This window comes from Heloderma suspectum, chromosome 3 (genome assembly GCF_057233095.1).
Source record: "Heloderma suspectum isolate Gila_16-S chromosome 3, 16-S_ref, whole genome shotgun sequence".
NCBI classification, from domain to species: Eukaryota; Metazoa; Chordata; class Lepidosauria; order Squamata; family Helodermatidae; genus Heloderma; species Heloderma suspectum.
Window position 1 is genome coordinate 248620721 of NC_139460.1, and position 12789 is coordinate 248633509.

General features: G+C 43.1%; 1 protein-coding gene across 6 annotated transcripts in view; it reads left to right on the forward strand.

Annotated features, from left to right (window-relative positions):
- ABLIM1 (actin binding LIM protein 1) overlaps positions 1 to 11101 on the forward strand; it is a 310327-nt gene extending 299226 nt beyond the window's left edge. For 3 of the 6 annotated variants that reach the window (XR_014789479.1, XR_014789482.1, XR_014789483.1), the window contains 2 exons: positions 3346 to 3426; positions 4093 to 5889. Coding sequence is in view for 1 of the 6 variants with exons in the window: in XM_084846146.1 (XP_084702272.1) it covers positions 3346 to 3426; positions 4093 to 4206 (195 nt within the window). In the remaining 5 variants the exon portion in view is untranslated. Of the gene's footprint in view, positions 1 to 3345; positions 3427 to 4092 lie in introns of all 6 variants that reach the window. The other 3 variants (XR_014789481.1, XR_014789480.1, XM_084846146.1) reach the window with 3 other exon arrangements.
- Positions 11102 to 12789: the final 1688 nt, after the last annotated feature.

Consider the following 12789-nt stretch of genomic DNA (forward strand, 5'->3'; position numbering starts at 1 on the left):
CAGCTTCGGTTCTGGTCACTTCAGAGGGAAACCTGCTTCACCTTGGGAAGCACCAGAAACAGTCCAAAGCCATTTGGCTTGCACTTTGGCCAAATCCAGTGCACATTCCTACTCGAAATTATTCAAGCAAGGGAGTCAAGCCTTATGCCACATATGCAATTTCACCAAATTTGGAACGTGCACTTATGAATTCTGAATTTCCCTAGTAATAAGATTATAGGCTTACATCTGCAGGAGAATGAATTTACATCCTGTTTATACATCCTGTGGTTGGTGAATGTGATGAAAATGAGTTGCATTCCATAGGCAATCTTTCTAAAGGAACTAATTGTGAGTCAGAAATGTTGATAAACTTTGAATGTAGTTTCTAGTTGTAAAGCTATGGGACAGATATCCACAAGCAGACAGGATTCCAGAAGGTCACAATTTAAGAGTGTCTGATCCTGTAGGCGTTCAGATGGATCACATAAACCAAAATGAAATTTGCTTGTGGATTCATGCTCCATTGCACAGAAGGAAAAATAGAAAATGCTCTTTGCCACACAAAGGTAGGCTGCCTTGTTCATTCAGCTCCTGTTGGCTGCAGACAGTGGTCTATAGAAGAATGTCAACAAAAAGCTGAATTGAGGGGCAAATCGAAGCCACATGTAACCCATGGCACTTCTGAGTATCTGTAGTATCTAATACTCTTACTGTACTTATCTGAATATTAAAATAATGATTTCTAGTAGCATATTTATTATGGTGATGGCGTGTATATATGGAATCCCTCCTACAGAACTCTTACACAAAGAATCTTGAGCATATTTACTCAGAACTACGTCCCATTAAATTTAATGAGGCTTATCCCTTAGCAGAAGTACATAGAATTACAGCCTTAATCATGCAGCTCTCTCATGGTTAAAAGGCATCTTGTAATGCATGTTACAATGCATGTGGAATTTAATTTTAAAAATTTACAACCTGAAATAAATGTAGTTTCTGAATGGCAAATGTTTATCCACCAAATGGGTATTGTATGGACAGTTTCTGTTATGTCCCGCTTAAGGCTACAGTCCTAAACATTTGACTGACAGAGATGGTAGTTTACATGTTTATTTACATAAACTTACACTTACGTCTGAGTAAACATGCATAGAATTTCACTGCATGGCTAGGGACTCCGATTTTATATACATAGTAGCAAAACAGCTATTACGTATTTAAAAGCTAAGTCCCTAACCATGCAGCGAAATCCTATGCTGTTTGCTCAGAAGTAAATGTCACTTAATTCAATGGGACTTACTCCCAAGTACATGTGCTTGGGAATGAGCAATCCTAAGTGTGTGGGGAAGGGGTGAAGCAACAATCACCCACTTCCAAAACACTTCCACCACCCCATCCTAGCCTCCACCCCTACCCCAGCCAGCCTTTGGCAAGGAACTAGAATTGCTCTGCCTGTTATTTTAAGGAACAAATCAAGCTTTCTGTGACAACTATGACGCACATTTAGGCCAACAGGTTTGATGTACAAATTTGCATTTAACTAAAAAAAAAAGTTCTGGGATTAAAAATAGCGAAGTTTTGGTTTTAAAAGAAAATCTGTACATTTTCCAGTACTTAATATTCAGTGAAGCTACTCTGGCTCTGTAAAATCAATCTCAAGTGTTATGGTACCTACAGTAAGTTATGTCATACATTTGCATTCACCTCTTTTAATCTCAGTGTGTTGTTCCAGTACTTATCTTTATGCTTTTAACTTATATAGATATTCAACTAGGATTGTAGCTTTGCTTTTACTAATATACGCACAATTACAGCTGTGCAGCTTGACAAATCCCAAAATTTTTATGTGGGGTGGGGGCTGGAAAGGAGAGAGGCGATCTTATGATGTCTCTGTGAGGGAGAAAGGGGTTAGTAGCCACAGCTGTGTGAGATCAGGAACAACATTTTCCTTAATTTTCCTGCTAAAAAACTTATATTAGAAGAGTGGTTTTCAAACATAATACTTTCTGGGAATCCTCTCCACTTGACTTGTTTGCTGAGGAACCCCTGCATATTAAAGAGGGTGTTGGGGTATGTTTTAGAGTGCACACTCAGTACATCTTTCATGCTGCAGGCCTGTTGAGTCTCACCATTATGAATCAGCATCTTTGAACACATACAGCACTCCCCTGTGTCTGTACATTGTGGGGGAAGATGGGTACTGGACAAGAAACAGTCTTTGAGGCTGCAATTCTATATAACCTGAGAGTATGCCCATGGAAAATTTCTGAGTACTCATGTATAGGACTGCAGTGTAGGAGAAGCTTGTCCACAATTACTCATCTTCCAATAAAGTGACACCTAAAACATTTCTGAGTAACCCCAGGGTTCCTCTCCAAAAGGTGCTTCCAAATGGAGCCCTCCTAGCACTACCAATTGGAAGTCATTATGTAGCTTTTCCATCACTTTCTCCTTAACGGATTTCCTGTGGTCAGAAAAAAGACAGAAGAAGCAGTGGGAAAACATGGGAGAGGCTACAACTGGAAGACAACATCATCTGGACCCCACATCAAATTCCATGAATGAGGCAGTGCGATGGTGAGATAAAAGCCTTGTCTGGAAGCAGAAAATGACAGAATCAGCAGAACAGCTTAGTGAGGCAGTGAATGCTGACGAATTAGTGGAAATGTGGAAAAGTGTCTTTAATTTTCTTTTAAGACTCAAGGAAACATTGGACAGACAATGGTGGTGGGGGAAAGAGGTACTTGCCCAGACTAAGGGTACTTTCAGACAAGCCTTTTCTCCTGCAATCACTGTGTCTCATTCACAGAATGTTCCAGTGGGTCCAGACATTGTCATGTTCCACTTGTAACCCTCCTGTGTTTTCCCATCACTTCTTCTTTTTTTACTTTCCACAAAAAAATCCATTAGGGAGGAAAAGACAGAATAGCTGCACAGTGCCATTTGACTTGTAGCATTAAGAGCCATCCGTCTGGAAGCACCCTACCTGTGGTGGTCCCTCTTCTACTGAGTGTTTATGTTCATGTGAGCAAACGAAGAAGTGGAATGCCCATCAAGGCATGGTAAGAGGAATGGGATGATGTGCAGAATCCACCAGCTCCTCACGTTATATTTAGTGTTTTGTGCAGAAATGAGCTGGTGCAGACATCATCCTAAGTATAGGAGTTCATTTTTCAGTAACAATCATGTCATTCGAGATAGCCCTGGAGAATCATGGATTTTACATTCAAGTTTTTAAGGCAGCCTTTTTGTGAACTTGCAGCTGTCTTCCAACAGTGACCACATTATGCTTGTGAGCTTAGTGATCTTTTTTGTGGCACTATAAATTCTACATAAATGCCTCTTCTATACTATTAACAGATATTCCCATATGAAATGCTCATGGTGACCAACAGAGGGCGAAATAAAATTCTAAGAGAAGTGGATAGAACCAGGCTGGAGGTAAGAGGAGTTTTGTTGTAGTAGTTACTGCTCTGTTGTTAGAAGGCCTTGTCTACATATCTACTCAGAAGAAAGACCCATTGAGTTCAATAAGATTTACTCCAAGGATAGAGTGTGTGGGATTGCAGTCTGAGTGGGCTTGGTGTCTATCCATATATCATTGTTATATCACACATGCAAATGCCGTTCCATGATCAAGCATGAGGTGTTGAACATCATGCATCTAAAAACTGTAAGAAAGGATAAACATTTGTTGGATCAGAAACTGCAGCTCCTGGTGTTGCAACTAAAATGTTCATTAGGAGATTAATTTACTGAGAGAGAGCCAGAGAGCCAGAGAGCCATCCCTTTTAAGCTTTGGCTTTCCCCTTAATCCTGCTGCAGTCACTTAGGCTGCTAAATGAGATACCTGTAGGACATCAGTCTTCAACAGGAGGGTCAGACTCACCACTGGGTCACAGCCTGAGCTAAGGTGAATCGCAAAAGCAGCATTACCACCATACAAGTAACTAGTTTAAAAAAAAATTAAGATGTGGAGGCCCAAATTCATGTTGGGGCTAATGAAGGTTCCTGGCTCTGAAAACGTCAAGGGCCACTGCTGTAGTACACAGGTCTCCTGTTTTATACTTTCAGACTGATTGCTGCCCTTTTTCTTGTCTTTCTCAGCGTCACTTAGCACCCGAGGTTTTTCAAGAGATATTTGGCATGACGATACAGGAATTTGATAAGTTGCCTCTCTGGAGACGCAACGACATGAAGAAGAAAGCCAAACTCTTCTGAATCATTCTGTCCCTTTGAAGGGGTGGGAAATATCACATATAGGATAATGTATTATACTTAAGTGCAAACCGTTTTTGGAAAGCAAACACTCAAGGAGGGGCTGAGGGGAGGGAAAAATCTGAGAAAGGCACCTATATATGCCTTGTGATGGTGCAAGGGCCTGTCAAGCTTGCCAGAGAGCTGTGGCACAAAAGTGTCCATGTTCAAAATCTCAGCAGCAGTTTTCATGCATTATAATGTTTTTATATGACATATATACACACACAATGTGAAGCTGCTCTGCCTTCTCTATTTTCCCCTCACTTGCTCAAAGGTCAAGGGGACTATATTGATAGAGCCGGGAAGTGCCCATAGGACACCAAGCCACAATGATGTAGTCATGGTCTCTCCAAGGAATGAATGAACATATTCTGTTGTTGAGGAAGGAATCTTGTGTAATATATTTATCCTGTGGGCATAGCCGTTGCAATTCATTGGCATTGTTTTCAAATGGCCTATTTTTGCGATCCCCATCAAGGCCGCCAAGCCAGCTCTCCTCCGCTCTGCTGTGTACCAGCCAAATTCTTTGAGTACAAACTCGCAGCTTGCAGTTGCGCATCTCTGCCAGTGAATTGCCGTGTTTTGTCAAGTCTTCCCTCCTCCTCCATTTCCTCCCCTGCTTTAATTAATAGAGTTCTTGCTTTAAGCCAGTTCATTGAAAGCCAACAAGAGCAGCACACAAGCAAGAAGAAGAACACAAGAACGACAAGAAGAAGGGGATTGGTTTTCTAGTTCTACAGCAGGGGTTGGGAACTTCAGGGCCAGGGGACAAATCTGGCTCTCCTGAGGTCCCTAGATTGCCATGAAGCTTTCCCCCTACTACTGATCATTCTGTGGTTTCCTGGCTTGTGTAGCCTTTTCCCCATTCTAACAGGTTGAAATGCCTCTCCTGAGACTTACTTACTGGCAATAAGACCTTTAAGGTACAATATGCTGGTACATTTTTTTGTGTATTTTTGGGCACACCTCTTTGGCATTTGCCCTCCCCTTCTTTGTCTTCAGCCCTGCCCATCACTGAGAGCATCTCTGTCATGGAATTCAGCCCTCGGCTGAAAGAGCTTCCCCACCCCTGTTATCTAGTGACGAAAGTGCTTCAACAGTGATTTCAACAGCTAGCCACAGTAAAATACAAGCTTAGGTTTAATTAAGGTGCCACCTTTGCCATGTGGGAGTCACTGCGGCATGGTCTGGCCACAAGCTGCTCTGGTAAGGTTTGTAGAAAAGCACTCGTGTGGGCCGGTGCAATTTTGTCATTACTTCTTATGTCGTTGCCACATGTCTTGCAGTAGTGGCATGAGAAGCGACCATACCATCATCCCTGCAATGGTGGCTCTACATTACAAACATGAATAGTGTGGGGTGGGACCAGAATATGCCAGAGCAAATCCCATCCCGTTGCAAAGGAAGCATTTGAATCTGAACAAAATCTGTTGGAACAGACAGATGCTATTGGCATACATCTGCTGGCTTACTATACTGCTGAACTCTGGAACTTGTATGAAAGAAAATTATATTTAAACTATTTTATGGAGGAGATGCTACGTGACCAGGCACTCCTCCTGCCAGGCTCTGCTGCTAAAAAGTGACAGATCAAACCACTTTCTTGTATGCACTGATGACACTGCACAATATAACAAGTTAAGCAACGTTTGGTTTGGTTTTATTCATGTCACTATAGGCTTATTCTTTGTAAAAGAGAGCATGAGTTCTACTTTCTTTTAATATTCCAAAGCTGCAGCCTAGATTGTTTTCTTTTATTTACCCTTAGTGCCTAGAAGGGACACCTAGAGCAGTTTCTGAATCCAATGAGGCTCATTTGACTACATGTACTCTTCTCCCAGAGAGGACTGTGGGAGGTGGCCTCCATCTAGCAGAACTGCCTGTAGGGCTGCACACATTCTGTTCAGTTAAAATACGTAAAACATATTTTGACAGAATCTGGAGCTGTTCTTTGCCGACAGTAGGTAGCCCTGATATGTTCAGCTTTTACTTTGAGTGTTCACTGCTGCCATTGAAGTTTTTAGTTTTTGTTCTCAAAGGCATATGCAGATTTCGTGTTAACTCTTCACTTACAGCACCATCCTATACATGTCTACTCAGATGTAAACCCCACTGTATTCAATGAGACTTACTCCCTGGTAAGTGTGTATTGGATGGCAACCTTAGTCACTATAAGGCTTTGCAAGGGAAAGACCTTTAGTACTTTCTGCTCTTAGACTTAAGAGCTAAGCACAGGTGAATACAAATAGCCATTTGCTGAATGGTAATGTTACTTTGTAAGCTGGTTATCTGAGCTCATAACTGATGACCAAACTACTCCTGGGTATGCTCTCTCACTCTTGGGTAGCTTGGCTGTTTATATTATCCTGCTAAGTGGTGAAGAGGATTTTATCCACATCAGGGACAGATGTGTGGAAGACTGTGAGCTTTTCTACATGAGGCATTTTTTGTGTGCTTGTAATTCCTTACTCATGGTGGTTTACAGGTTCTTTAGATAATGTCATGATCCTCCAGTTTTGCTTTTGTTTTGTCAGAGCATTTTCCTGTTGTTGTTTTTTAGAATGGGTAAAATGGGGTACTATTTCTGATAGCGCTGTTTCTACTTGTGTATTTGCACTACTCCGCTATAGCACAGCTCCATCTAGAGATCATGTAGCAGAAAAGCAGGAAAGGAAAAGCTCTTTGTGTAGTGCTCGGATCTGAATTCTACAAAGAAACTGAAAATAGATACAGCGATTAACAGCCCAGTATAGATAAGCTCTGTATGGTAGAATGCACAGTAAAGTGTTAGTCTGTAAAGTGTTAGCTTCCCCGAACCTGGGAACCGCCAGATGTGTTGGACTACAACTGCACTCATCCCCGCCAGCATGGCATATGTTTTCCTCACCCCTTGGAAGCACATTACAAAGAACCCATCCAGCCGTGCTGACTGGGGATGATGGTAGTTGTAGTCCAATGCATCTGGAGGGTGCCAGATTGGATAAGGCTTCTGCATGGGTTCGCTGGCATCTCCCGCCAAGAGGTGAGGTCAGTCTTATCACATCTCCACACTGTGACTCTGTGGAAGGCAAAGGAGCGGTAACACTCTTCTCCACACAGCAGGATCATACTGATGTCCAACTTACTAAGTGGTTACATGGCAAGGTATCACCAAGTGAATGGCCATCTGTATTCCTCCAATAGCTGAATCTTGTCGTATAGCAGGAAGCAGGTGCATCAAGCAACAGAATAAAAGCCCCAGTTCAACAAGGGAGGACATCCTTTGAAAAGCTACACTTCTCACCCATTCTGATATGTCTCAGGTGACGTCACTTCAAACAGATTGTAGCAGCAGTAACAGCCTTAAAGAGACTTTCAAACTACAGTGTATATTTATGTTTAGTTCTGATTATAGTCACACTGTGTCATTTTGTGTTGACTTGTCTATTCAAATTAACTGCCATTACAGTCAAAAGGCCAGTCTGGATTAATGGTTTACAATGGACCATGCTGCCAATTGGAGAAATTGGACATTTGTCCCAAGTGCATACACTGGACTGGAAGCCAATCAATTGCAAAGGAATATATGGGCTGCTTTCTTCCTATGCATGCTATTGCCGCTACCACCCACCTACTCTCTCTATGTGATTTGGCACCCTTTCTAATTCCCTTGCCTTGGTGCCACTGCTTTTGTGCTATGAGCTCTGGACAGACATAAGGGGTGGAGGTAGCATATCCTGATTGCAAAGCAGCTAATTAGCCGACTTGCAGCCTTACCAGCTAGAGCCAATCCTGTGTGTGCATTCCCTCTTCCTTTTTCTTTCAGGATGCATTTATATCTTGAAACAATAGGGAGGGTTGCTTTTTTTCAAGGCATGGCATCCATTCCCTGTGGTGTCCCAAACTTTGATCATTCTTCCTTCAGCTGAGCAGTTAGATGCTAAACTGTGGATGAACTACTTTTTGCATGATTGCTACTTGAAAACATCGTACATGGTGCCTCTGACCGTGTGGGGAGACAATCATCTGTAGGTACAAGTCCTTCCACAAATGTTCATCCTTCCACGTCATTCTCGACGCACTCCTCAATTCTTCTCACCTCTGATTTTACCACCTCAATTCCCAGATGGGCCAATCCAGGATTCTCCCCACTTTTTAACATCTAGAAAGTAGGAATGGTCCTTGTAATTTGGGAAGTGCTGTGGTGTTCCCCTGTAATAGAAATGGCTAGTTAGGACACTTTTCATAGGCCCTGCAAAAGTACGTTGGCATCTTTCATACTCTGAAACAAAACACTCCATGTGTCTGGAAAGACAGATACAGATAATCCTTTTCCTTAGGAAAGATTCTTACACATGAATTCATACACAAGGCTCATACGCATGAATCTTATGATCCTGTAGTTACTACTAGGTACCAGTCCCTGAGCTATATAGTTCTGGCAAATGGAACTATTCAGAGGTGAAAGACTCTGGGGGTGCTTCCAAGCTGCCAGCTCCTAGCATTACCCAGTTCATTGCTCTTCCATTGTAAGCTACATGTGGAATTACAAGTGACTTTCCACACTTTGGAGAGAAGCGGTATAGCATGTATATGTGTGCTTTTGTGAACATTAAAAGATCAGTTTTTAAAACACACACACACACACACACACACACACTGATGTTTCTGATGAGAAGAGTAATAGTGAAGATGTACTGAAACAGATGAGTGATAGGTTAACACCACCACCACCATCCACCCGGGGCCAGCTCAAGACATTTTGCTGCCTGAGGCAAAGGACAAGATGGCGTCCTTCCCATTCTATGTTGAAAAACTGACTGACTTGCTGCTGAATCTTTCTTCAGCACCGGCAATGGGACAGCATCCACCACACCTGAAGGCTAGCTTAGAGGGCATAAGGCAGGCCATGTGGCCCACAGCTCTCTCCTCCAAAAACTTGCTGCTGCCTCCCACTATCTACTGCTGTGGAGACTGCATCACTCTGCCTAACGGTAGGGCTGGCCGTGTTCCCTCCCACCCCTTCCGATGACTGCATATGACAAAACCATGCCAATTTAAAGGGGGGGGGGAGTAGTGCTAAGGCAGCTTTCCTCAAACTGGTTCCCACCAGATGTGTTGGACTGCAACTCCCATAATTCCCAGCTGGCCCCAGCTTTCCAGTCCAATATGTCTGGAAAGCACCATATTGAGGAAGGCTGCACTTAGGTGAAGATTGCACTGTTGTTCCATTCTTTCAACAATTCAAGGCTTTTCTGTGGTCTAAAAAGAGATGGAAGAACTACAGGGGAAACACATGAGGATAATGATTTTATGGCTATGTCATGTAGGTGCCCCATAAAAAGTGTGTGAACAAAGCATGGCTGTTCCAGAGTAAATGCTGATTGTGTGGAAGCAGCCCCAGAATGCAGACTATCACTACAAAAGACTTCTTTAGACTTATGGCATATCCTTAAGCATTATCCTTACATAACTCCTGGACTCTGTTGTGGTGGAATAAATGCTAAGAGACCACGTTTTTGAAATGAAAACTCTTCAATCATCTCTGGTGAGAGACTCCCAATGGTGCTCAACTAAGGGACTGTTTGCCTGCCCTTCTCTTTCACTTTCTACTGCTGGATCCAAAATGCAGCTTACTTAGTAGAAAGGGTTGAACATTCTAGTTAACTTTTTTTTTTCATGATCCAAGTATTCCAGCTTCTCCCTGATAAGAATCTCTGTAACAGGAGGGAATCAACTGGTATTGATTTTTCTAGCATGGAAATTCCATGAAGGGGAAAGCAGCACCAGGTGAATTTTTGCCTGAAATGCAGCTGTTAAAAACATAGAATCTCTGCTAGGGAGAATGGTGGCAACTCTGCAAAGGCCCTTCTAGAATTCCTGCCTTTTAAAGATGGCCAAATAAGCATAGCTTAACCCCAAATACCAAGTCAAGAGATATGAAAATACTTCTGTCTTTCAGGTAATTTTGTAAATTCCTTCATTGTGCAAAATGTTTTCTAATAGGGAGGAACAATTACATTTATTACTACGTCCGTATGATGTTCATCCATGTGTGAAAATGATAACCTGCATGAGTCTAATCATTATTTTCCAGTGGCTTCCATCCAAACCCATTAACATCAGCAGGGATTTTGGTAATTAACATCATCAAGCTGTGGAGTGCAGCAATGTGAATCCATGGCAAATTCCTATTGCTTTTAAAGGGTATAGATTTTGCGCCCAAGTCTGTTTCTGCAAGGGTAATGGATACTGATGTGCATAATCTATTTTCCAACTCACCTACAGTCGCTGGATCCAATGACTCAGTCAACATCTGATGTAAATCCCATGGAATTTGGTGGAAGGTGTCTCGATAATAGGCTATTTCCCAGCCAGCAAGAAGATTCTTTATCAAGTACTGTTTATTCCCATGGGAGCACTTTGTATTGTCACTGGCACAATTTGGTGCATAGTATCCATTGCCAACAACCCTTGTATCGAGGGAGCCTTTTGCTGTTTTGTAGGGAGGTCACTTTAATGAGATATGTTTTTCTTCACTTTTATTATGTTTTAACTACAAGGTTTTAAATTACATGTTTCTTCCCTTTCCCCATTCAGCCCATTTCCAGAAGACACCTTTTTCAGATTATTCCCCTTTTGTTTGCCCCGCCTTTTGTCATGGGACAGCTGATTTGGTGCCTCTGTTTTAAAAATGACAACACCCCAATGCCTGCCTATACAATTAAATCTGCTTCTCTGCAAAACAGAACATTGGCCATCATTGCTGTTCATCTCTTCTATCATGATGCAAACACCACCCGACCACTCTAATTCCACTATAATCTACATCACTGTTGTACTCAAACCAAGTAAAATGAATAAAGTTTTGAACTTTATTCTTACCTTGCTCCTTGGAAGTTTGTTTCATTTATTGAGTCAGTTTCTGTTTGCACTTCCAACACCACGGGATAAAATAGATTTTGTGCTGATGGATGATGCGGCTTGGGACAAAGAATCACTTTGGATGAAAGGCTTACCCGGAACAGAGAAGATACCTTGGGGAACTGATAAAAAGATACCTCTCTTGCCTTCAGGCACCAATGGAATGTTTCAAGAGAGAGGAGAGATTTAAACCCCTTTGGCCCATACAGGATTCTGTGCCAAAGCTGGCAGTCTACCATCCAGGTCTCCCTGGACCCTCAATCTGGCAGCTGAATAGTGTCTCTAAGCCAAGGGTGGGCAACCTTTTTTCTGTCGAGGGCCACATTCCATTGTGGGTAATCAGTTGGGGGCCTCCTATTGGTGGTGGGCTGAAGCCAAAAGTAGGTGGGCCACACCTTTGAACTTACTCTCTGCTACCTTCTTTGCTCTTTCTGCCGCCCTCTTTTCTCCCTCTTCCATCATATGCTCAGTGGAGGAGGCACAACATGAGACAGGCAACCCCAGGTGCTACATCCAGTTTTCTTAGAGGGCCACTGTCACTGGCTTCCTCTGGCTGTTGCGGATCTGGGGAGCAAGGAGCTGGTTAGCTCCACAGAGCCTCCCTGCTCACTAGGAGAGTCTGAGGCCCACTCCTTGGAGTCGGAGGCCAACAGTGCCTCATGGAGATTGAGAGGACCGTGCAGGATCCAAGGTGGAGAGCCTCACTTGTGACAGTCTGGGAACTGGTTCCCACTCCTCCACTGCCACTAGAAATCTCCATCTCAGAGGGCTCTTGGTCACCTAAGGCTTTTCAGGGTGATAGTGTTCGTGGCTTTTAGGGGAATGGAGCACTCCTGTTTAGGGCTCCAGATAGTAGTCAGGAGCCTGTGGAATCCAAGCCAGGACCTTCTCAGACACCTTTCCCTAAACCTGGTTCACTTGAAGAGATGTCTGTACTGCTCCATCATGCCCACCCAAAATTGCAGGGGGCATGCCAGGTGATAGACCACAGAAAGGAGAAGTGCTCGCTGCAGCCCAGTGGGTTAGCACTGTAAGGGTTCATGCTTTTCAGGCAAGTGGGGTGGAATATGGATGGAGGGACTCATAAGGCCTCAACGCCGCTCCAGCCTTCAGTTTCACAAGGTGCTCACTTGGAGCTTTTCATGGTGCCACTTTGCCTCATGGTTGCCTGCTGTGGATGAATCAAAACATAGTCCAGCATTCTAATTACACTTAGCCACATCTAGCTGCCACTGTGCTGAGTTACAAGGAGTCTTTCATTTAAATGGCTTGGTTTGTTTGTCTTTCTGACTGTTTGCATGTGTGCCTTGAAAGGGGCAAGGGGCTCCCCTCTCTAGTCCTCATTTCCTTTTGAAAGCCTTTCCATTCCATCCCAGTCAGTCCCCCAAGTTTGCTTTTCACTCATCCCAGCACATAATGCTGTATTTAAAATAAATAGGAGGAGGAGGATATATTTGGCTACATATGTACACTGCTACACACATACCCTCAAGGAACACATGCCGGGACCGTTAACCTAGAGTTGTGATATGCCACAGCACAACTGGCATTTCCAGGGTGTGGAATGAGCCACAAGCTAGAGTTTTGGGTTCTAGAATATGTTGCTTGTTACACAGAACCCGTTCAGCCTCTTTAGGATCC